At 45.4% G+C, this 26,030-nt stretch overlaps 1 protein-coding gene across 23 annotated transcripts in view; it reads right to left on the bottom strand.

Annotated features, from left to right (window-relative positions):
• Positions 1–26,030, bottom strand: part of PTPRS (protein tyrosine phosphatase receptor type S) — a 162,823-nt gene that overhangs the window by 49,397 nt on the left and 87,396 nt on the right. For 13 of the 23 annotated variants that reach the window (XM_040590969.1, XM_040590968.1, XM_040590971.1 and 10 more), the window contains 5 exons: positions 21,862–22,050; positions 18,448–18,456; positions 14,677–14,694; positions 12,066–12,176; positions 9,697–9,708 (listed from right to left, as the gene is read on the bottom strand). In XM_040590969.1, coding sequence (XP_040446903.1) covers positions 9,697–9,708; positions 12,066–12,176; positions 14,677–14,694; positions 18,448–18,456; positions 21,862–22,050 — 339 coding nt within the window. The remainder of the gene's footprint in view (positions 1–9,696; positions 9,709–12,065; positions 12,177–14,676; positions 14,695–18,447; positions 18,457–21,861; positions 22,051–26,030) is intronic. The other 10 variants (XM_040590977.1, XM_040590982.1, XM_040590980.1 and 7 more) reach the window with 3 other exon arrangements.

Here is a 26,030-nt window from a genome sequence, read left to right as displayed (position 1 = left end):
CCCAAATGCCAGAGAGACACCACTTGAAAAGTAAAGAGGTTAAAAATATTTTAAAAATGGAGGAGAGGGAGTCCCCGGAGCGGGACAGAATTTAGTTAGTGTCTGCGTGTGAGAATCGTCCAGGGGGAGGCAGTCCCTCTGGAGCGAGAAAGAGTGTGGAAAAGATGAGAAACTCTAATGAAATTTTTGTGGTTTTCGGGTATAGAAACCCTAACGAAGCCTCTTTAAGATCTGACACGGTTCCATCGATAGATGCAGCTCTCAGAGTCACAAACATCATGCAAAATAGGTAAAAAAGAGAAAGAGAGAAAGATAGAAAGAGAAAGAGAGAGGAAAATGCAGAGAAATATAATTTATGGGCGGCTAGCAAATGCCCACATGGATACTGAATAGAAAGTGAGCAACAGAGAAAGAAAGGAAGACCAGAAGGAGAACAAGAAGGGGAAGGGAGAAAGAAGAGAGAGAAAGAGAGGGAGGGGAGGGGGAAACCCACTTTAATGCTGCATACTTTTTCTAGCTGATGTGACCCAATGTGGTGGCTCACATTGTCACATCTCAGCCCTGGCGGAATAATAAATAGAATAGAATTAATAAGAAAAACAAGGTAATGAAAATTTAACGTTGAAAAAACAGTGACATGTTCTGTGCATCTCCTTAGCAGAGAGGTGGATGCAGCTTCCAGACCTTACACAGTAAGAACATGGATGCAGAGGGGGGGTGCGGTTTCCTTGGCTCCATTTTCTGAACTAACTGGGCTGGCTGGCTGGCCGAGGTGGGCGCTCTTCCTTAGGGGTTGAAAGTGGGAGAATGGACAAAGGAGAAATGTAAACGGCTCAGAGAGGTCCTAAGGAGGGAGCTGGGGGCAAGGTCCCATGCCGCAAGCTAAGACAAAGGGTACAGACCCTGAGAGGATGCAGACACAGCAGCAGCCTAAGGAGAAAAGGAGCGCAGGTTTCCTCCAGCTTCGGAGACAGCCATGCAGTAAACTCCCCTCAGGCAGGGTGGGTGAGGGGGCAGGAGAGTCAGCAGTGCTGGGACTGGAAAAATATCTGTCCCTCCTGTCCTATTCCCATGTAAACTCTCTGAACAAGCTCTCTAAAAAATCAGTGGCAATTGCATCCATGCAAAAGCCATGCAAAGGACACCAGAGCTTAGCCTGCTGTCACTCTTCCCAAGTCCTAGGGCCTTCAGATGTCCCCTGGAAGCAGTATCTTGGGTTTTTCCAGTATTTATCTTCCAGCCCACTTCCCTGGCTGCTGCTCAACATTACGGATCTTTTCAGATGGGAAGGGTGCTGCCAGGAGCGGTAGTGGCTGTTTCCCATCTAGTGGGACTTTGTCAAACAAAAGCCAAATATAGCCCCCCTGCCGCCTCCTGCAAGCTGACAAGGAGATGTCTTCATTGAGAGGTGTGCTCTTCCCATTGTGCTATTGGATCCTTTTCTGCACAGTTACCAGTATGCAGGAACCAGTACTGAGAGGCAAGGAAGACCTGACTTCCAGATTTGTGGCATTAGGAGCTTAGAGCAAAGGAGAATTCCTGCATGCAGGGATTTGCAAAAAGAATGGAGCGCATGCCCTCACCTCCAGCGTAGCTGGGGAAAGGACCAGAGTGTGGAGGGAGAGACTGCAAACTCACCTGGACACTAACAGTAGGAGATTACTTCCTGCTTAGACAAAGGTGTAAGATGGCATTTGCACAACCTCAGGCACCAGCACGGGCTCAAGGGACTAGGCAACATGCTCCTTCTCCCTCCTGTCACACCCTATGGAAGACTTTTAGCCCTAGATAGCGATGAGGGCATGTCCCTGTTGCCTACTCCATCCTTCTTTCCACTGCCTGCTTCAGGAGGTACTGCATTTCAGAAAATGGAGCCACGTGAAGACCACACCGGTCACAATCTGAGGCAAGATGGAGAGAACTTGAAAAGAAACAAGTGGGGTCAACATGCAGACAGATCTGGGGTGGGGATGACTCTTTTGAGGAGGGGCTGATATGTAACCTTCTGGAGAGGGGAGGCAAGGTGGGAAGAGGTGAGGAGAAATGGGGAGACATATGCCGGACAAGATCCGGTCAGCAAACAGCATCAACAGCAACAAACAACGGCAGGTGGGATGCAAACACTGAGTTGTCATGGAAACAGAACAAGATAAGTAATTCAAACCGAGGCTAATAACAAAGAAATAAAACCAGACTAAAAGAGAAAGAAGGAAAAAAGAAAGAAAAGAAAAAAAAAAAAAAGGAAAAAGGAAGAACAAACCAGAATTTAATAACTGAAAAGTGTCATTTGATGTATGGTGGAGTGCTGAGAATCGGAGTCTGAAGGGAACAGACTGCTGCTGTCTGAGTGGTTTGGGGCAGGGAAGGGCAGAGATCCACTCACAAAACACAAGCTCAGGGCCACGGAGCCGGAGCCGTGCAGAGCACACTCCTTAACTGCGAAGCAATTCTGCCCACCCTCCTCGCAGCACCAGGGGTTTAGAGGTCAGCTTTGCAGGGTCTCAGGGCAGCGTTACTTTTGGTTGTTTTAACACTGGCATTTGTCACAGTTAACTACTGGGAAGCAACCAGAAAACCTGGGTGCCAGCCCAGGACAATGCGCATCCTACCCAAAGGGAGAGTTCAGATTAGGGTTAGCAGCAGGCTAATGCAAGACCAGAAGAGGCAGTAGCACTTCTGTTGTGCATCCTGGTTTAAAAAAAGCTACACAGTGTGTGCACAAATATACAAACATCCACACACCAGTCTAGGATGTGAAAACAACTCCCAGCATTAAACATTGCAGACCTGAGAGAGTCCCTAGGTACATCCCTGCTACGGCTCGGGGCTGCGACAACCACATTTACTGTAACAGGAATTACTTAAAGGGCTGGTCTCTGGATACTAAGAACCATGATGCTGCTGTTTATTTCAATTGCTATACCACTCTGATTTGGCTGTTGACATGAGATTTGTCAAGTTGAGAATCTCTGGGTCAGCGTTTAGGTCAGGGCCTAGGAGGAGGACAGCAGTGGTGGGAAGAAAGCTTGAAGTGCAGCTAGAGATTGAATCAAGAACAATTTCAGCTTTGGGTCCAGCTGAGTTTCACACATTAGCAGCTGTAAGAGTGAAATTTTACACATAAAAAAAGCAGTGAAGAGATTCCTTCCATTTTGCTATCCAACTTATTCAAAGGACACGAAAGAAAAGAAGAACTGCCCTCTTTGGAAACGAAAAGTCAGGATGGGGCAGTCGAGGCTCTACTTTATGGACACTTATCTAATACTTTTACCAATTACTGGTTTCAAGAAGCACCTTCCCTGAGTTTCAGGGATGCTGGTTTCCATGACAGCTTTGTCAGACTTGTTTTACGAAGCCAACCTTGCATGCATACACATACGTGCATGCTCCATGTGCATGTGCAACATCTCCCGATATACACACACAAGCAGGCACACATAAACACACATTTCCAATGGCCAAAAAACTCCCAGGAGCTTTTTTCAAACAAGGATACAGCTTGTTATTGATAGAACCAGATTTTAGAACTGGAGCTGGACATTTGTGATACAAGTCAAATTACTTCAATGCAGATAAGCCATTTCAGAGGCACAGAAAGATGTCTTAAGTGCAGTTAGTTATGAATCTGTTTAGATATTGCCTGTTGGGTAAGTACTTCACACAGGCAAATCGGCACCCCAAATTCTGCTTAACATAATTTGCATTAGAAATGGAACAGATCCATAACTTCTCATACCCTTGTAAAGCCAATTGGTTTTGTTGCTGCTCACGGATGCAGAGAGGTTAACCCAGTTTGTGTTCTGTGAGTGGCACTTTCAGTGCATTATTCTTTCCAACAAGAAGGTACCAATCAACATTGCTAAGGTTCCCCACCACCACCACTCAGTTAAAAAAGAGAGCTGGGGTCCACAAGGTGAGAGATGTTTTTGAAAGGGACAGATTTACAGACCTGGTCGGAAGAGACACTGGGAGATCCAGGGTTGACTTTTGCAACACCAGAATCCATCCTTAAAATGTGTTCCCAGGACGCTGCTAGTGAGAGAAATCTGAGGACCAACCAACCAGTTTGTGCTGAGGAAACCAACCAGTTCCACTTTTTAAGCCCCTTCCAGATTAGCTCAGGGAGAAAAATGTTGGAGGAGGAGCGAGGTGGGGAAAGGGGAGCGTACTAGACAAGAACCCGTCACTTCAAACCCCGATTCACATTAAATGAACTAAAAAGTAAACATATTTTATATCTTAAAGAAGAAATTAATTGAAAAAGGAAACAAAAGAAAGTGAAGTGACTGGTTGAAAGCACCAAACAAAACCAAATGGTATTAAACATTTTGACACTCAGCAAGCTGCTGCTCCAAATGAGGTGAGAAGGCGGACATTATTGGCCATTTTGGTGAGACAGGAGTCATTCCGTCTTGCTCCAAAATGAGGAGGGGGTAGGGGAAAGGGTGCCAAAATAATGTGCAGCCTCTACATTATTAGTGAAGCTTAGATTACACCTGTCCTCCCCTCCCAAAAGGTGGTCCGTCCCTGCCCCTGTGCTGTCCGTGCAGCCGCCTCTGCTTTCTCCCTCTCCCATTCCAATTGCAAGTTCATTCCGCTGGGGCGAGACACTGTTCGGGTTTGGATTTCCGACCTCCGTCCCTCCAGAGGACGAGATACTTCCCTCCTCATGCCCATCTCCTTCCTAATTTCCTTCACGGTAAATAAAAATAAATAAGTAAATAGGTAGATAAATAAAGAATGAGACCAAGGCTTGGATTTGGTCTGGAGGAAATCCATTACCTTCCCAATCATTGTTACTTTTCCACTTAAAAAAAACACATTAGTTGAGTGACAGGCTGGCTGAACATCTCTGGTCTTTTGCAATTCTTTTTTTTTTTCCTGTTGTTTTTTACAGGATTGAATATAAAATAATCAGAACCCAACTGTTTTTCAAGCAGCTCTGTAACATTCAACACAGACTTTACTATTTTATTTTTGTTATTTTAATTTGACAAGGTGTAATCTAATTTTTTTCCCCTAAAACAAAGAGAACAGCGATGCAAAAGGTGTAAGAGACACAGGCAGGCAGAGATTTCGAGATCAGTACAGCACAGTGTTCCTGCAAAGTGCCCTCTATAGAGAGATATTCATATATATACAGTTTTGATTTTTTTTTTTGGGGGGGTGGCTTTTTGTATCCACTTCCATTTCCTGATACCCTTGAGAAATCCTTCTGCAGAAACACAGCAAAGTCGTTTGTTGGCTTTGTTTGGTTTCGAACTCGAATTTCAGAGCTGAGGACACCCCAAACACGGACAGGGCGCTCCCCCACCCATGGAAGTGCTAACATAATGCTTAAAAATTGTCACAGAACTCTCCCTCCCTAAACTCCAGCACCTGGAAAATGGCACTACAGGGGCAGCTGTACAAACTAGTGGTGGTTCTGCCTCTCTCCTCTTCCATTAAAGAATTTATCAATGCTAGTCTAAAAAGGTATTAAAATTCCTACATTTTAAAGTATCAGTGATTGTTCTGACCTTGTGGCTATTTTTTAAATCTATAGTGCAAGTGAAATTATTTCCTTCCAACCTCTAAATGGCATTGAAAGCAAAAAGCTTAGCAACTGTTCCACTTGCCTATTAAGGGATGGGCTGAGCCACCAGCAGCTCTGGTTTGATGGTCAAATTACCCATGAGCCAAACTTAACCCAGGAGCAAGCTACAGGCTAAATTATTTGTTAAATTAGTCACATTTTAATATATTTTGAAGCTTTATTTCCTGAGGTCCTAGGCACACTATTTCTGCATTTTCTATAGTTTATTTTAATTGATTTCAACTAGCTTCGTTATTATGTGTTTAGCCCTGGCCTGTTTTCATCTTCGGTCTCTCAATGAGTGCAGGTTTTCCTGAGAGCCTTGAAAAATATTTGAAATGTTCTCAGCAGGACCTGGGCTGCAGAACCTGATTCTGGGTGACTAAGCACTGTACTTGACTCCTGCAGCAGAAGAGGGAAGGCCTAAGCAGGCACAGAGAGTGCACCGTGCTGTTTTAAATGCCTGCTGAACCATTTAAAACTCCCTGGGCTTGAAAAGAGCAGAACAACAAGAATCTCAAGTAGAGGGGAAAAAAGGATTATCCCTGCAGCACCACAACTGCTGCCTTTTGTAACTCCTGACAGGGCACCACTGTGTGAAAGAGGGGAAAATTTTTAATTCTGGTAAATTCAACCACGACAATTTGTCCTGTACTGACAGCGGCAGCTCTGCGTACTCAGAGGTTGCTAAAGCACAGCCCACACAGCTCTACGGTGCATTGCTCATTCTTCCTTTCCCTTTGTAACATGGAAGAGCACGTAGAGAGATGCGGTCCTTACATACGGTGCTCTATTTTGAGCCAAGCAGCTGGCTATTTGGATCAAAACAGAGCAATCAAGGTGGAAGTCTGAAGCTTTCAAAATTAACAGGAGAGCCACAAAGTGCTCCGTTTCAAGGGGGCAAAACAGCTGTGGCCATAGATCCTGGCCAAGCAGACACATGCCCCCTCTGGGGCAAAGCCTGGACCCTGCATGTGTTCACTCACTGATGCGAGGAGAAAAATACTGTCAGGTTCAACCAGGTTTTATCCACCAAAGCGGAGTAAGCATCTCAGCCCTTCTGGGCAAGATACAAAGCCTATTGAAAAGGGCAAAAATGTGTCCCTTCCATCCTAGCCGAAAGCAAGCCACGTGGCTCGCTGCATGGGAGCTATACACGACCATTCGCTCTCCGATTAGCTCTAGGAACTGCCAGGCTCTCAACCCAGCCTCCCCCGTGCTAAGCAAGCCCCTGTTGCTGTGCAAGGAGAGGCATGAAGCTCTCCACCACTGCCACTGAGACATATTCTCTTGATACACAGGACTTTCAATCTGTCCTTTTCCTACAGTCACTATGGGCCAGAAGTTTGATAGTATTTGTGTCCCTAGGGATACAGAGAAGCATCCAATGGGACTTTTGAAAGCCAGGTGGGTTGTATAGCTCCCCTAAAAATCAGCATCCCCATCTTAAGGTGTGCTGACTTGCCTGCAAGAGCTGTGTCCTTTCACTGACTACGGGTGAAATCTGGACGACCGGCTCAGACCAGAAACTTTCATACACCCCAGACTGGTGGCAGAATCCATCTCACACCTATTTCTAATCTGCTTTTGTGGGTCTCCATAAAGATACTTCTGCATCTGACCTTGGAAATTCCCTGTTAGCAAACTCTTTGTTATTTTGGACCACGGCATGATCTGATCTGTAATAATACACAAAGCGAACCCTTAATAATTTCAAGACCATGCCCATAACCTGTGGCAAACCGTATCAGCTCTTTTAGCCAGGTATCAAGTCTCTATTTCCTCGCCCAGTGTCATTCCAGCCTATCATGACTAGATCCAATTTAGCTTTATTTATTGTTGTTGATATTATTATTTTTATTGGCTCTTATGGAATAATTTAATCTTAAAACCTTCTCAGATCACAAGAGATTCTAGCAGCAGCAGTGCAGTTTGGACATGTTAGAAATACTTCATAAAAGATAAAATAAACAAATAAAAAACAATGGTGTATAAATCCCTTTTTAATTGCACCTAAATCCTGAAACTCAAACTCCTATTAATGAAGGAAAATCTTGTAATTAGTAGTGATTATCACCTTTTAGTCCTAGGCAGGAGGGAGGTGGGATGGGATCACCTAATTTCAAATACTATTCTTTCTCTCTTGCTCTTTTTACATAGAACAAGCCTTTTCTTCTTTTCTTTTTCTTTAAATAGAGCCTTGGGGCTGGGGGATGACTTTTGGCTATTTTGGGCATCAAAGTTAGAAAAGCCACAGCTGGCCGCTTCAGAAACACATTATCAACAGTGCAGCATTTCGGAGTGGTACCCTTGTATCTAAGGGGAGAGGGGGAGAGACTCGAAAGGGGGAGGGGAGAATACCAGCACTGAGGGTCCGAGCACTGAAATCTCAGCATTTTAAGAAAAAAGAGAAGGACAGACAGAGAGAAAGAGAGAGATAGAGAAAGAAAGAGACAGATACTGTGTCAATACTGCACTGGATTTCTCAAAAATCACACAGCTTTAATACCTGTACACTAGGAAAGCCACTCCTTTGGTAGATTATTGAGTAGTGAGGACTCACGGGCAGAGGGAAATGCATAAACAGGGAAAGGAAGGACATTCAATTCTGCAAAGGGCCAAAGCACCGAGCACCAACGGTACAACTAACACACTGCAAAAAACCCACCTGTTTACTATCCCATGTGGCTCACCCACTCAGGATGCACACATGGGAGGCAACAGAAGCTTAATGGGGATAAACAGGGAGATGAGAAGAGGGAAAAGAGGCATTTTCAGCTAGAGTGTAACTTGTCAGATTTCTTGTTGCTCTACACAATAGAAATGCAGCTGCCAGATGTGTCCCAGCAGCCTCTCTCAGTGTCTAGCACTGCTGCGTTTCTCTTTCTGCACTCCTTTAGAAAGGAGGGCTCTACCTTCCCTGGACCTGGCTGGTTTTCAAGGTGCTGGCAGCCAGGCAGTAATGGTTAAATGATAGGGAAGAAAGATGGTAACTGGGGAGAGGCAGAGCCGTGAGATCCAGCTACCCTTCTGCAGAAGGCGGCTGGCTGGTTGCCCTTCTCTCCCGACACTGCAAGGACGAGGCATCACCCTCCTACAAGGGAAGCTGCCAAGCTCTGCTGACGAGACGAGACAAGGCACTGCCTGACGATGGGCTCTCCACGCACACGTGGGTGCCGAAGGAAAGGCCACTGCGTGTGACTCAGTACTACAGCGGGAAGCTTTCTGCCTCTACCCATCCTGGGCTGACGGCAGTTCAGCTCCCATACGCAGCGCCTTGGGTATTCCTGGAGGGAAACGCCAGGTACCAGTGAGCGAGTCGGCGTTGCTGGGGAAGCCCTTCAGAGCAGGGATCAGGGTTTTTCTTTGTGCGCAGGATGTGGAACAAGAGCCACACCTCCAAGAAACATGTAAGTAATAACGTGACCCAGGGTCTGTTCTAAGTCTTGGAATGACACCCTGGCTTCTTACCGTCTTTTCCACTTCCCAGATCCCTCCCTCCCCCCAAAACAAAGGCTCGTCCCAAATAGCAGGGCTTCCATGGACAGGCGTTAGAGCTGTGTGACTCCTTTCCTCCTGGAGGGATTGAGGAGTTCAGTTACCACCGGGTGGGCAGGAACACTGGCTTCTCACAATGCGTTTGGAATAAACTACAGCACAGCATAACCAATCAAAAATGAAATAGGAAATCAAGAGAAAGCAAAAAACCCAACAGAACAAAAAATTTAGAAAGTAAGAGTAAATCCACTTAAAATAAACCAGAATTGTAAAAAAAACCCAAAACTGTACATATTTTTATATAGAAAAAATAATTAATAATTAATTTAAAAAGTGGCATGCAAAGAAGATTGTTACATTCTCCTATCATGCATCAGGCCCAATGTCCAAACGGCAAGGTAACCATGACGACAAAAAAGTGCAAGAACTCAGCAACATTACCAAAGGATGCATAGAGAGGCCCACAATGCAACTCAACTCATCTCTGCGAGACCCGGGAACAGGCGGGTCTCGCTCATCTTAATTTCTTGCTTTTTCTCTTTTAATTTTTTTTTCATTTTTTTTTCTCTTAAGAATGTAAAAATGTGGGTAAAGAAAGTAAAAAAGAAAAAAACCACACCAACCTTCTCGTAGCTCTGAGGGATGTTAAGGGGGTTTGATGCGGAACACAATGACATGAGGAGAAGAGAAAAATAGGGGAAACACAGAGAGAGTAAAAAAAGGCCTTCTCAAGGCTGTCAGCTGCAAATTGATTGTTTTTTTTTTTCTCTTAACCAAAATAAAAAGAAAGGAAAAAATGAAGATAGTAACGACCCTCTTTCCTGCCTTCCTGACTTTCCCCCTCCCATCCAGCTAGGTACCTTTTGTTTAAGACCAACCAAGCTCCGCACGGAGGTCAGACGGTGCGCAATCCTAACCCAGGATCAGCACCCGACAGAGGTGCCAACCCCGGCCGGGAGTTCTCACTTCTTTAAGTGCATCTGCTCTTTAGAGAAGGGGGAGCGGATCCTGTACCAGGCAGAGGAGACCCCGATACAAAGGAGATCCCAAGCTGGAAATCCGCTCCCCCAGCCCGTGCTCCCACCAGCCCCCACACCCAGCCCTGCTTGTGCTAACTTCACAATGGGACTGAATAAGGAAAAAGAAATAATTAGAAGAAGAAAAGAAAAGCAAAACAAAACCAAAACATTTCCTTGCAATGTTAAAACTTACAACTCCTATCCCAGGTGTTCTATAGAGACAAGCATGTTATGGGAGAAACAAGTCAATTGGAAACACAAGAGTGTTCAAGACTCTTTTAAAACAAAAAACGGGAAGAAAAATGTGCATGAACTTTCCCTCCCCCCAAAGCAAATCCATTTCAGAAATTTGTTACCTTTCCACGATATTAACACACAAGAAACAAGGAATTAAACAGTATGAAGAACACCCAAACCACAGGCTGAGCTTGCTTACACGGCGTTTCCTGCACCCTCTCGGCCGGCTAATGCTGGCTTTGTGTTCCAGGCAGGCTAACCGGGACAGAGAGCGCTATCCACCTGGAGCCGACCCTCATCCAGGTGCGGAGACAAGCAACACCAGGCTTACAACCTTTGTCTCCTGCTAGTTTCCGAGTGGCCAGAAAGGTTGAGGAAATTTAGAAATAAAAGAATAATAAAAAAATCCCCGTATTTTTTCCTGCTGCTTTTTTTTTTTTAAAGAACCCAAAACATTCCAGCTAAGCTGTCTGCAAAGGATTTTAGCCCTGAATTAGGATCACAGCCAGATTTATATTCCCAAAAGAAGAATTTTGGGGCCCAGGCAACAGGGCAAATTTCAAACGCAATTTTCCAGCTGGCCACAAAAGGCTATTTAAAAATTTAGCTTGGAAACATTAAATTATTAAAAGCCTTCTCTCCATGTGCATGTGATTTAGTGAGCGTGAGACACGAGAGAGAGAGAAAGAGAGAGAGAAAGGAGTGCACATAGGAGCATGGCTCTGCGTTTGACTGCAGAGTTAACGTGAGTGTAGGTGGGAGGCGCTTCCTCTGTCGATGGGATGGAAATGGGAACAGTTTGCTGGGATGTAACTTTTCTTTTTTCCTCCCAATGGTATTTTTCTTTTTTTAAAAAAGTGAGAAGGACCAGCCCTGCTCTCTCATTACCAAAAGGGTTTTGCTGTGGAAAGATATTAAACCAAAGCTACACACAAAATATTACAGGTCAGAGAGATTAAAATGAAATAACAAAGAAAACAGAAAGGCTGTTGCCCCACTGGGTGTGAGAACATCGAGGGGGCATCAGGCAGAAGCCAACCCCCCTGTCATCTGTTCCCTGTGCTACATGGGCGAAGGAATCTGTCACTACGGCAGAGATGTCTGCTGGCCATCTCCAGCTTTCTGCAAGTCTGCCCATGGCCAGCATTCGTGCCCAGGGAACCAGTGACAAATTACTGCTGGCAAAGTGAAAACCAGCTGGGACTTAGACCAGAAGTGAGAATGCACCCTCCTGTTGCAATCTGGTGAGATCCTGGGGACAGAGAGCTCAGTGGAGGGGGCTGAGAGGGTCCTCCCCTCCTCTCACACCCACACCAATAGAACTGAAACCTTCCCACTTCCAGAGAGCAGGGATCCTTTGGGAGAAAAGGGGATTATGGCTTCTCTGCAGTCAGAGCTGTTTGTTCCCCTCTGGGCTCTGCAGGCTGATGCTGGTAGACTCTTGGGCACACTATTTTGGGTCATAATTGACTTTGCTGTGGGTGACGCAGCCTTGTATTGCTGCTCTGCAATGCTGGCACAGGAGCTGAACCCACCAGCAATGGTGAGGAAGTCAGGGTGCGTAAGGGCGCACCAGGATGCCCCTGCAAGCTCAGCAGCTCACTGTAAGGATCCAGCCGATTAACACCAGTGCTTCCCGTGCGCTCAGGGACGGGATCGAATCAAACAGCTGGGGACAAAGGAAGGCCACGGGGAGGGAGATATTTGCCAGTGTCGTGAGCCGATGTGCTCCCTACCTCTCACGTAAAGGTTAGCAGGGGAGGAGTAGCGCACTCCGGCGCTGTTGCTGGCGACGCATTCATACTTCCCCTGGTCTGTCTCCTCGCTGCTTTCAATCTGCAGGCCACCTGGGAGGAGAGAAGAAGACGGCAGCAAAGAGACGATCATCACCATTTTGTTCTGTTTTGAAGAGAGAGCAATAGCATCAGAGTTTTGCTTTTTCCTCCCCTTGGGCTAATACACACTGGGACGCTGCCTGGGGGTCTTGGGCTATGAGCTCTGGCAGCACCAAGCCCCCTGCCCGACATCAGCTGCTGCCTGCGCTCAGTGTTACGGCTTGATGTGCACCCAACAGGCAGAGAAAACTTAATACCCCTCTCCGTACCAAGTGTTGCTCTCCATACTGAACCATTCAGCAAAACCATCAACTTCTGTGGCTTCTGCAATGCAGGCATTCTGCACCAGAACTGAACCAGTAATCCATAGTACTGTGATCCCCAGAAATCTATCAGAAGGCAGTCGCCTCTCCCCTGCTCGATTCGAAGCAGTGACCATAAAAGTGAAAGGCTTTGTCACCCACTGCCTAGGACCCCATGAGCACTTTTATCCCTGCTGCCTTTGTTTTGTGCCCAAATACCTGATTCACAGGAATTCTACAGGAGGTAAGAGCCAGTGTGAAAAGCACCTTACTGACAGTGGATATTCCTAAGGGAAAACCCTGTAAACACTGCGTTGGAATTTCCAAATTGCCTGTGTGGTTTACACCAACCGGGCCAAAAGGATTAAGGTTTTTCTTAAACCTGCACATTACTACAGCCTACAGGAACATACCCAGAGCCCATACTAAACATTCCTGTAAGCAAACATGCAGAGATATTCAGCACGTAACTACACAGAAGAAAATTGCCTCATTTACCTCAGAAGGCTTCATCCCTGCAAAACTCCAGTTAAAATACATACTGCATAAATAATTCAACAGGCTATCAAATGTTTTATGTATTAGGAGTACATGATTATACTACAGATATGGACAGTGCTCACGTGGTAAGACTCCTTTAACTCACATCTCTGGAAAAAAACCTGAATATGAAAACCAAACAATTCCAGCTCAGCGTAATATTATTGATAAAATCTTAAGCAAGAGAAGTGCAAATGATATCACTGTTGGTTGCAGATACAGCCTCTTCAGGAAGGAAAAACCAACGTGTTCACATGGGGAGGACATGGAGCTCATGTTCCCCTGTGTGTGCATGGGTGAAAAAGGATCCTGCGTGGGAAGATGTGAGGCTGTGAGAGTATTTATGACAGGGATGGGGTGTGATAGTGTGACTCCTGCCAGCATCCACTGCGCCTGGTAGCTCTCAAAGGCAGAACAGATAGAATTAAAAACCGAAAACCCTCCACCCAAGCCACTAAACCAAACCAAATTCATTTCAAAAGAATCTGTGGATATTTCAGCATAACAGGAGTTAGAAACCAAATAGAATGAAGCTTCACACTGAGACACCAGCTGAGCATATTTCATACTGAATTACAGCTCAAGCATGCTCTGTGATCGGAAAGCTCCACTTCGGCGGAGAGCCGGTCAGCGAGTTTTCCTAGAAATTTCTGTTCATTTCGACAAATCTGTGGGTTGCTCCTACTGGTACCAGACAATTTTTTTGTGTGGCTCATGAGCAATGCTTTTTGTTTGGCTCATGAGCTGAGCATACACAAAGGGAGACGAAGCCACACTGCAGAGCAGGAACAGAACCATGAACTGCAGGCAGGCAGCTTCGCCAGGGGAGTAAGGACTCACCCCTTTCATCCTGACCACTGCAGCTTTGCTGGTGAATGCAACAGTGGAAATTATACTGTAGAGGTCAACGAGTTTTCAGCACTTGTCAGGAGCCACTAGAAATGATGTGCAAAAAAGTAAATCTCACCTACAGCACCTCCTGTTGCTTTTACCAGCAGATAATTATGGACTATTTAAATTTTCCAGTGTAGATAAAACCAAAGCAGGGTCTTTCCAGGGGGTGCACACCCAATCCCTGCTGACTTTCAATGACAGCTTGAGGTCTACCATCTTTTTGGCTCCATTAAAGAGACAGTGCACAAGCTACTTACCACAAATATCCTTCCCAGAGAAACCTAAGAGGGGGGAGGAAGGGGGAAGAAGGCTCTGAAGCCACGCTGAGATGGTAAGTGTTGGAGATCTGACTGAGCAAAGGATTGGAAAACTTTCGCCACCATCAGTGGCTCAGGAGCACTTTGCATCAACCAAGAAGGTCCTAAGTATTTACCAAGCTTTGACAAAATTTAACGCTCAAGATAAACTTCGGTCCTTCACAGTCCTGGAGAGATTAGCTCTTAAAACTCTGCCATAAATCTGAGGCAGCACAGCCTGAGATGTTATTAGAATAACAGTATCAGTATTACGAAGTGCACCCAGCAAACAAAAAAGGACATTATAACCATATATAAAATAAATACAGGTATAGAAAAGAAATATCCAGAGGTGAAGCAGGACAAGAAAACATAACAACAACAACAAGAATCTGTACTGAGCACAGGTCAATGAAACGGGAACTGAGTGGAGATAAGTGTTTGGAGAGTGGGTGAGTGAGTGAGCTGGGGGTGTCTTACCTCGGATCGGTGTACCTTCTGCAAAGAAAACAAAGAAAGTAAGTGAAAAAGACTGCAAAACCCCAAACACCTGGACTGCCCGTGGGAAAAGGACCTGAGTCAAGGAAGACAGTTCCCAGTAGGAAACTTCCTGCTCTACCTCATCTTCAATTATAGGGACAGACTGAAGAGAGCTCAGGGTACTTAAGGTGGGGATGCCCTTTTTAAAGCAGTCCCATTCAGCTGGCTGTTTACAGAGCTTCCATGGCACTCTGCTTGAAAATTCTTAAGACGGGCTCCATTTTGTTGCTAAGAATGCAAAGAAAATCGTCAAGCTCTCAGCTGACATTACTGTTTGCTACTTGCAGAACACATGAACCTGCATTTCTCTTCATCACTCCTGGGAAAAAGGGTTGGCATTACGGCTGTGTTAGCCCGGACAGGGAAAGGGACATCCAGGTACCTTGCATCACATTAAGAGTTGCAGGTCTGAGACCACCTTTGCTGGCAAATTCCCAGTTTCAAACTTTAGTTATTGGCACAGATGTGCAAGGAATTCAATGCACGTCCTTATCAGGACCTTCAGTGGCTCTGCACAGAGACTGAAGCCAGATGCTCTGCGCTGAAGAAGGCCACGCTACTGTACAAGTGAAAGGGCGACCTCATGCAACTGCTCTGGAGGCCTCTCTGCCTGCCAGTGCAGGAGGGGGTTGTATGGAGAGAGAAGAGTCCTGCTACACCTGCCTGTTGACTGCATCTCCCTTGGATTACTTTTATTCAAACCCCCTCCAGTTGTCTTTAAGTGCCTAACGTAAGTCTTCTGCCTAGGCAGGTCTCACAGGTGGGAGGAAGTGCTATTGTGGCTGGTGAACCATGCCACCATCAACGGTAAAATCACTGTCCCCCCATTTGACCTCCTGAGGTTGCAACCATCTTCCTTTGAAAACATGGCAGGTCCTTTTGCTCACAGCGGCATTCAAACTCATCACACAGCTTATCAAAGAAGGGGGGGTTTAGCTGGTTGTTTTTACCCCAATCCTGAGAACAGGGCAGATTCCGTAATTCCAAGTATTGCCTCTTACTTGGGAGAAATGCAAGAGCTCCTCTGCAGTGGTAACATTGCTGCCATTCTGCAGCACCTCCCAGCCAGGGCTTGGATAGCACATTACATGGTAAGTATCAGCCTTACACCCTCTCCTCTCCCCCAGGGAGGTACAGCAGCATTACTACCCCCGCTTTACAGATGGGGAAACCCAGGCAGAGGTGAAGCAACGTGCCCAAGGGCACAGAGGGAAGTCTGTGGCAGAGGCAAGACCAGGAGGAGTCAGAGCCTCCTACATGCCAATCTGCCTTAACTACCAGAAAACCCCTTCCCTCCTTTATCCTTCGGCCCTGCTCATCCTTATTCTGCTGCGGTTCAAACCTCCATTCTCAGGATAGAAGGTAAAAAAATATAGATACTGATTACAGTTCACTTTTATTTTTCAAAGGAGGTGAGGGAAGAGAGGTATTATAGTGTTAGGATATTAGGTTCTAGTTATACTCAGCTTCTAGTTAAGAGGTTAGGTTATTTGCTTGAGAAAAGTTAGCATCTAGTTAGGGTTAGGAACTAGCTAAGGTTAATAAAGCAGGCTGGTTAGCTATCAGGACAAAGGTTGAAGAGACAGCGCTTGAAAGAGAAAGAGGTGGGGGAGCGTGTACTTGGGCAGATCTCCACACAGGAGACGGCAGAAAGGTTTTAAAAAGCAAGAGAGAAAAAGCAGGAAAGGGTTATAGTTCAATTCAGTGGAAATAAAAACAGCCTCTGATACATCCTTCTGTCTCAAAACCGGAGTGAAAATCTGCCATCTGTGGCACAAATATGGAACAAGGCTCATGGAAAGAGGGTTAGAGGGGAAGAGACCCCAACATGACCCACAGCTATAAAGCTTCTTTGGCCTTGGTTAAGCCTGGCACTTAACTGCAAAGGTTCACACTAATTGGCAGGAGAAACACGATGGAAGTTAGAACTATGTAAGCATAGATACAACAGCTGCTGTTACCTTCTTGTGTCATTGTAGGTTAGTTATTCACTGTTCCCTCTAAGCATCAGATGTTGCCCCTGGAAATAGGTTGTCAGCAGCTCTCAGAGACAGACTGCCTTGGAGACAGTGCTCTTGGAGAGCAAGATAAGCCAAGCATTGCCACCTTGGTCTTCCCAGTTCTAACTCTGACACACAGGACACAGAAGTGAGGAGCAAAACATGTTTTGCAAGATGCCCCATACCAGGGATGGAAGGGACAGAATTTGAATCAGAATGAGATCAAGTAACTTGCGAGGAAAGAACTGCAGTTTGAATGGTGGCGGAGACACAGATGGTAGATTTTCACTATTGGAGTTTCACATCTAACCAGCTTCATATTCAATATAAGGGCAGCAGGATGGTGCTAGAGGACAATATCAAATAGAATAATTATTCTGAAGAACTCTTGACAGGTCCTGTAAGATTGGATATGGGGTTGTGGTGGTGGAGGCTGGCTTGCCTGGTGTCCTAAACTGTGCACAAGCAAATGCACAAGGCTATAACCGCTGTCCAGGGCAGAATAACCAGCTTTGCAGGAAAACGAACGGAAGAAGTACTCACGCTGGACGCTGACCTTCCAAGTGAAAAGCTGGTGTTGAGACGCCATGTGCGAACTATTCATATCTCCTTCCACAGCCTCCCAGGACCAGGAGATCTGCCCATTTAGGGCAAATTTTGAGGCTGCAGGAGCCCAGCTGGCCAGCCTAGTGTTTAGCAGCAAAGACAAAAGGCAGCTTAAAGAACTTGCCTCTGGATTATAAAGGACCAAGATGGTACCAGGCAGAATACCCCATGCAGGTGTTCCTCTCTGTCACAGAGGACAGTATCTGCTCTTCCACCATCCCTTCCTCTGACCTCCCACACACCAAGCTGCCTACGGATTCTGCAAGCCTTGAAAACAGGGAGAGGAGGACAGTCACCATTGCCATGGTAATGACAGAAAACACATCCCCACCTTCTGTCAGGCCACGTGTGAGAACATGTGTGTGCTATGCTCCTCTCCCAAGGGCTGGAGGGCGCTTTCTATTCTAAACAAGCAAGCAATCATCAAGGGTCTTCTGCAATTTTAAAATGCCGGATCCTGGCTGACAGCTGCAATTGCTACATCTCTAATAACAAAAGGGGACTTGGCACACGGAGGAAATGTGACGTGAGTTCTGCAGACAGGCTCCTGGCTTCTCCAGGGACAGAGATGATCTGGGGGCGGGGGGGGGGCTTTTCCTTTGCTCAACCTTTTCCTGTACCCGATGACTTGTGATTTACAGCTTCAATTTGAAAATGTCGCATCCCCACCTCTCCCTTCTAAAAATGCCAATAACCCTGTTAGATGTGAAACTCCAAGGCCTCCTGCAGGTGTGAACACAATTATCACAGTTCCAGGGTACAGGCTATTGTGTAATTGGGGAATTACAGGACAACTGTTGCTAAGATAAAAAAGAAATACCTATCAAATATTAGGAGGTTCATATTTAGCTGTTATTCTTTATACAGATATATTATATTTAGGATGATTTTTACTCTTTTTGTAGCCTGCAATACCCCTGCAGAAATTCATTAAGAGGGCAAAATATCCCTACTGAAAGAGTTAGTAGAAGAAATGCACAGCATGCCTATCAAGAAGCTGTTACAAAGGAATTAGTTTAAAGGGCAAGGGTTACAAATCTGGACATCAGCAGGTTTGGGGTTTTTTGGTTTGATGTTTTTTTTTTTTTAAATTGAACAAACTTACCAAAGGTCTCTGAATGTTAAAAAAAAGTGAAAAGAAAACAACAAAAAGAAAAAACAAAGTTTGTTATAGACAGTTATTTAGAAAACAGAAGACACACATAAGACACAAAAGGTTTTAGCGGTTATGATGCAAGGAGGGGGGGTGCAGGCTGCTTCCCGTTACACCCCTAGATGGCACGGCTGAGTAAAGGACATCGGCTCCCACTCGGAATGTCCCGAGACTGCTTGCATCGGGGTGAAGCAGAAATACCCCTTTCTCTTCCACCACCAAGACCACTGCAGCCCTTAGACAACCTGGGTCTCTAAGGCTGAGATGCTCATGTATGTCTAAGGGAAGCAGAAGCTTGGACAGAGCTTCTTGCCATCCTCCTCTGACTGACAACTCAGCTTTTCATTCAGTCAAAACACCCAAGTATTAAAAGATTTCCCATTGCTTGGAAAGTTTATCTGGAGGTAGAAAGGAGAAGAAATAATGAATAGAGAAAAGCCACTATGGTTAATGATGTATCACCTGTTTCCCAATTATACTGAAGACCCATAACATAAACGGGTCCCCAGGATGATGTGAATATAATGACCGTGGTCTCAGAGGTCCATTTATATTGCTAGTGAAACATTCAGTTTTCATATAAATGAGAAGCAAATCCGGACACGGCTACCTGATTTTGCAGAGCTCTGTGTATGACATTTCACTTGTACCTTTTAATGAACTAATTTGCATTTTTGCCACTAACTCATATATTGATATAAATTCAGTTCTTAACACCCACAGTAATAAAGCAGCATGGCTGCTATCCTGATGACTATCTCCAGGGCAGAACCTGGGTGACTGTCCTGTCCTGCTGCTCTCTCAGCCTGGCCCAGCCTCCGTCAGGGAGCAACGCACAGTTAAGTCTGCAGAGACAACAGAGTCACTGGCTTCCGTCCTAAATCTGTTAGCACAAAGTGTAGCAATGAAGCTGTGATTTAGGACCAGGGTCACTCCTCCACCCTGCACTCCTATTCACAGAGGGCTTGTTGAACACCCGTTAAGTTGGGTGTAATAGTTAATCCCCAAGAAGCTGGGCAGGAGTCATAGTGATGACCTGTGGGTGAAAGGCACTGAAGCTTATTAGCAGTGTCCTGAAGCATCCAATGCCCTAACATGTGCTAGTGTCATGCTTCTGGCAGCAAAATTTGTTTTCTGGAAAGATAAATATATTAAATTAAGACCTGACTTCAGCAGCACTCACACCATCAGCGCTCAACCAGCCATTGCCTTGCACACCACACTCAGGTTACAAACACACACTTGAATCTGGTCTGCCTTGGCCTTAAAACAACTCCTTTCCACTGACCAAAATACTAACCCAGCACAGATGACCCTAATGTTAACATGCTTTGCTCACAGGCCTTTGCATCACAGAACATGAAAGTTTCGAAAGGCCATAAAAGTAGATAAAATCAGAGAACTTGAAGTCCTGACTGTTCAGGAATCTGCACTCCCTTTCACACAAGCAACAGGTTTCTGCCCCTAAGGACAACAGGGATGCTTCAGGGTTTCACCAGTTCACTAATTCAAAGCAGCTGTAAATGAGATTAATTCTCAGCAGGTATCTTCTGATTTATCAGAAAGGCCAAGAGTTCACCCTGTAGCTAACAATCCACTAGAATAAAAATGCAGCACTCAGGTAGCTTTAAGAAAAACACCAGATCAAATCCTGCTAAAGAGTATAAAGGCATTCTAGCAAGATGATAAACGTATAAAAATATTCTGCCTATGCATTACTCACACTTCAGATCACGGTCACAGAGCATGATATAATTCTAGTTTACCCCTCATAATTTATGCTGAGTGATTTTTTTTTATTTGCATTTGCCTCAGCTGTTACGATAAAACGGGGAGGTCAATCTCATCTGTGTTTGTGGGATTCAACAATCCATTCTAATTCAACAAAGCAGTTTAAGTATCTGCTTGTAAGTTTGCTTCACTGAATAAGGATGCGTTTATGCAGGTGTGTAAAAGCTACACTGAACTGGAACTATACTGAATCTTTTCCACCCGTGGCCCATGGAACTAAAAATCTTCACATAGAATCTTTGCCAAACAGGGCAAGCGAAAAATCAGGCAGTTACGTTCTCTGATGTTCAGATCCAAGATGACAGTAGTCAGAACTGATTTCTCTGGAGCCAGCAGCCGTCTGGGCAGAAGTAGTCAGCTATCACTTGACTGGCTGACTTGTTAAATGTCTAACATGAACAGAGCAAACTCGGTTGCTTCACTGAAGCCTCTGCTTTCCCTTTGCCCACAACAATGCCATTCTTTTGCCAAAAAAGACTCTTGAAAATGCTCCATCTGCGTTGGCTGAAGGAATGCTCTGAGTAGCTGAAGTGATGCTAGTGCTTGCTGGGTCCAACCACAGTGACACGTTTTGTCTAGGCTGGGTCAAAGCAGTCAGTCCAAGCAGTATTTGGAAAGGATTATTTCTTAGGTTAGTTTTTGTCAAAACTTCAAACTTTCAAAGCTTGTTTCATTTTTGCAACTATCAATGGAAGTGCTTTATGAGTACTACTCAAAAATAAATATACCTGTGCCCTCTTTCCACACATACACACATTCTCACACACTGAACTTGCAGATTTAACAAGTATAAAAACAGCTCCTGAAACGTGAATATTAAGAGATGTCACGTTGACACACACACAAAACAACAAACATAAAACAAACAAGAGAGACAGATGGACAAGCAGATGGGGAAAGATGGAAAACTGACAAGAGCCACAGAGCTGGGGTACATCTGTTCATGGAGATCCACTCCATGGGCAGTGCCACTGAGCACCAAGGGATCACTCCAGAATGTTCACAACTGCTCTCCAGCGATGGCTGCAAGGACTTGATGCTGGAGAGATCCTGCAAGAGCTGTTCTTCAATGCCAGCTTTGAGCGGCTCAATTTACACCAACAGGACCATGTTACAACAGTAAGAGGCTCCCTGAGCTGTGGACCCTATACCAGGTGCATGCAGCCTAAAAAGCCACATCTCCACAGCAGTTCTTTCTTCCTTACCCATTTCTTGGTCTGAGGAGGAAACCCTCAGCCCCCATCCAGTCCCCAGTTTCCCCTGGGCCGCGAGAGCACTGTTATCCAGGGAACTAGTTACAGTGTCTCCTAGTTGGGAACCAGCTTCCCTGCTGTGATTCCCTGTATATCAACTAGGCAGTAGGGAAGACCAGGAGGATGGGCTGGAGGGGAAAACACTCCAAGCACTCCCCAGGTAAGAACGCTGTGTTCCAAACCCAAAGAAAAGCTAATGCCCCAATCCACACCAGTGGGGCCTATGTCTATCAGCCCTCTCTTCTACTTCAGAAACCCCTGAGCAGTCTCTTCACGTCTCTATCTAGGTCTCAGTTCCTCTAGTCCCACACAGAGACCTTACCTGATCTCAGTTGTTTTATTCTCCCATTGCTCGCGCTGGGGTCGACAGGCAGGAAATCTTTGAACCAAGTGATCTCTGGGTCTGGGTTCCCACTGGCTGCACAGAGCATTGTGGCCGTTCGTGTCCGCTCCACCACTTTCAGCTGCGGACCCATATCAATGTTTGGGAAACCAGGAGGTAACTGGTCCTCTGGTGGTAAAGAAAAAAGGAAGAGCGGTTAAACACGTACTAGGGACTGGGGTGCCTGACGGAGCTGTGCAATGGAATACATCGAAGAAAGCATCAGGCAGACTTGCTGCCCAGGACTCTGTGCAATGCAATTTAAAACAAGGCTACGGTAAATGGTCCATAGATGGTATGTGAAAACACGCTATACAGTAAAATTTACCAGCTTGTCCATTTTGTGTGACTATTCTAACAACCCACAAGAAGACTCTACATTTAAATGCAATCTATTTAAACTCTCTGGGGCATGGGAGTAGTCATTTCAAAGTTTCTCCAGGTCTTGCACTGAATCCCTCTGCCAGGTGACTGGCACTTATTTCTTTTTTACAGCAGAAGGTGTGCTCACATATGGCAAGGATCCCTGTGCTGCAGAGTACAGTCTCTACGGTCACATTTAAAAGGAGGGGTTCACCTTCCTCTGCCAAACCCCACAGAACAAAACAAACTGCATAAGAGAAACAGTGAAAGCGACGATGTGAAAAGGCCTGTCAATGACCCAGTGAATACTAAGAGAGAGGGGAAAGGAAAATACCATGCAGCAGTTACCAGAGAGGACACACATAACAACAATACGCCAAGTGCTGTCAGACAGGGTGTGATTTTCAGATTTATTAATTCAGAGTGCTGCTGCCCTAGAAGAAGAGGGATGTGGCACCAGCACCTAGGAGGCAGGCTCAGCTGAGCTTCCTGCTTCCTCTCAATCTTGCCTTTGCCTTCACTAATAAGGGTGATGAGGGCAATCCTAACCGATGCTGACTAATTTGTGATAACTAACACAAAACTCCAGTGCTTCCCCCATAATCTTTGTCACGACCTCCTAACTCATGTGGAAGAGAGCTGTCTTCTGCTGGCTGATGCAGCTCAGGAACGTGCCATTTTTTCCCCCCAGAAAATCAGTCTCTGGAAGAGGGCAGCTTGGAAGGACGATACCAGCACTGGGATGAGACTTTACAGGGATTCTCTGTCATTTCAGATGAGGCGTGTTGAGGAATCACAGTCTCGGAAATCCATGGCATTGAATCCAACCCAAAAGCAGGTGTAGGAACAGAAAGGAAATAGCACAGAAAATTTAAAAAAGGTGGGATTTTTCAAAAAGCAACATACAGCACCATCAGTCACCCAGTGAAACCAATGGGAGCTATCAGAGTGGCAGCAGAGATGGGCTGGAAACCCTTGCCTTGGTCGGGAAACATCCCTGCCGACTACAAACACAACAAAAGCTCATTTCCTACTGCCAGAACATTATGTATCAGAAGGAATGGCGCCAAAGTACATATGGCCAAACCTGGAGACGGTGGAATGAGAGAGAAATCCAGTGGCCTTGCTGTGGTGGTGCCTTGTCCTGTAAGAGCAAAGCAGAATCACCAGTGCTGCTCTACACAAGCTCAGCACACTCATGATTTGGTTAGGAGCTATTCCACGCTGCCACCTCACACTCAACTTCTAAAAATCTATGAAATCATGAAGGCAGAGCTAAAGGTATGTATGTTGCTCTGATGCCCAGTGCCAAGAAATTCTCGTCCAATACTATTATTAGCAGTGCACAGCTACTGTAGAGAAGAAAAGGGTTTAAATGCCTCAGTTGTGTGTTTAGAAATATGCATTGTTTCTGTCCTCTGACCATTGTTGGAGAGTTATAAAGGACCTATTGTGACTCAGTGGAGTGTGAAATGTATTAACCACACCTCTCCTCATATATCAAAGGAATCTGACCACAAATAAATATACGTACTGTTTCATAACTGCTAAAGTAATACTGATCTCCTAGTATGGCTTACAGTTGTACAAAAGGTGTAGTCATTTCGGTGCACCCAAAGCACCTCTAAACCAGGATATTGCATTCGAAATTAGAAAAATAAACGTCTTTAACTAGGGACTGAACCAAACCTTTGAGATCTCAGTTCACCAGGCTGTGCTTGGGCACCGCAGGAGACTCCAAACAGTGTGTGCTCTTGTAGATCACGTGTGCTGCAAAACCCCAGCCCCCCAAGAGTGAGCTCAGGACAGAGGGGCCCTGGGAATTGCTTTGCCTTTGCACAGCTTTCAGCCAGGCTTTTAACGTCTTCTCTTCCCTTATGCTATTTAACCAGGCGGTGGTGTGTTGTTAAGGAGCCACGGAGCGGCTGCCGCATTGGCTGAAGATGACATCATTATTGATTGCTGCTTTTATCCTGCTCCCTGGTGATGCTACTCCACCTGGCTCAAACCTGCGTCCGTTAATTTCATGAACCAATTAATCTACAGAGAGACTAACCCTCCTGACTGGCAGGGTGTGTGTGTGAGAATGTGTGTGATTGCACATGTGTGTGTGTTGGGGGAGGCCTGGTACAACTATTATTACTGAGTGTTTCTAATTAAACAAAAATGTTAATCTTGCAGCACAATGTGCAGAATTCCTCTGAGTTTAATTAAAACAACTGCGACTAGAGGCGTGATCAGATTTGAGGATCAGATCAGCAGAGGAAGCATCTCTGAACATCACATATTGCACTGATTCAAGTGCTCAGATTTCCTTCCTGCCAGGAAAGTGAAACTGCCTTCATCCCCTAACAACTGGATTCCCTGTAATAATGCAATTACAACCTCAACTCAATCCCCACAAGACATTAGCACACATGCCCTGCCACTCTCCCCATCAATCCCCAAATGTCACCCCAAACCAAGTAAATAAATAAGGAATGGTTTGGATTGTGAATTCCCTTTCTAAATGCAGCCCAGGCAACTACAAGAACAAAAGAACCAAGACGCAAGCTGAAGATGCTTCAAGGGCACATCTGGACAGCTGACTGCTATTGAAAATCACGCTAGCTTACGCAGGCAAATGTTTTCACGTGTTGCACTTGCCATATTAACAAAGCATCCCAAACACCTTGTTCATAACTGTTTTTAGACCAAGTTGTTCAAAGCCCCCCCCCCCAGTGAAAACCTGAAGGCCACTGAACAAAGTAAGGTGAGAAAGAATAGGGGAGGAGGGATGGAAGGAGGCAGGGAGAGAAGAGAGGAGCACTTCAGCATTCATTTATAATAAATCCTACCAGAGGACATGCTCTGTGCTGGGCGACGTGCCTTGAAACCAACCTGGGCGCGTGTGCCCACACACACATCGCCATACAGAAAAAGCAAGGGTCGGCAGCTACAGCGAGGGGAGACATCGATGCCTGCTGTCTCCTTGTCGCTTGAGAAGGTGGCAGCTCTGTGTTTAGATAATTAGCTGCGCTGGAAATGAGGATGATAAAGAAAGATAAAGCGGGTGTTGCTGCTGCTTTTTTTCCACAGGGTGCGCACAGTTGTTTAATAATTCAGAGGAGAAGGAGGGTGTAAGCATGTACAGGCGCTCTATGTACTGAATGCAGAAAGCCACAATAAGGATGCTGCTTAAGTGAAGAGGAGCAGTAATTTTTTGTTCTTCTCTGGAGACATACAGCCCAGTTCATGGATGCTGGCTGGTCTCTAAAGCAGTCAACTATCTTCAGTTCTGGGTGGAAGAACCAAGAACACAGAGATGAAGCAGCTTGAGTGACACTAGTTTTAAGCAGAATCAGGATTAAGATCCAGCACTCCTGAAACTTATCCCTGTTCATTTCATTAACTTTATGAACACTTGCTGCTGCTCCCTCCCAAACAGGTATCCTGGCATTATGCACCTTGTGAAATTGCATCAAGTTGCCTCTATCAGTGTGTAAGTACGCGTGTCTTAGTTAACTGTTATTTCACAGTCAAAGACAATTTTAATATGTGAAGGAGTCTCAGTAACATCTTCAGTCTGTTGATCCCATTTCTTTTGATCTGCAAGTTTTACTATGAAAATACTAATAGCCTAACAAAGTTATTAAAAACCTTCAGGCTTACAGACAATGAATACACACTTAGGTATGTGTGTTGGACCCCGTAATGATGCACATAATACACTGTCTTCTCTACACTAATGTATCCCTACGTACCCT

This window comes from Falco naumanni, chromosome 4, assembly GCF_017639655.2.
Source record: "Falco naumanni isolate bFalNau1 chromosome 4, bFalNau1.pat, whole genome shotgun sequence".
Classification (NCBI taxonomy): domain Eukaryota; kingdom Metazoa; phylum Chordata; class Aves; order Falconiformes; family Falconidae; genus Falco; species Falco naumanni.
This window is presented reverse-complemented; position numbering and strand designations above follow the sequence as displayed.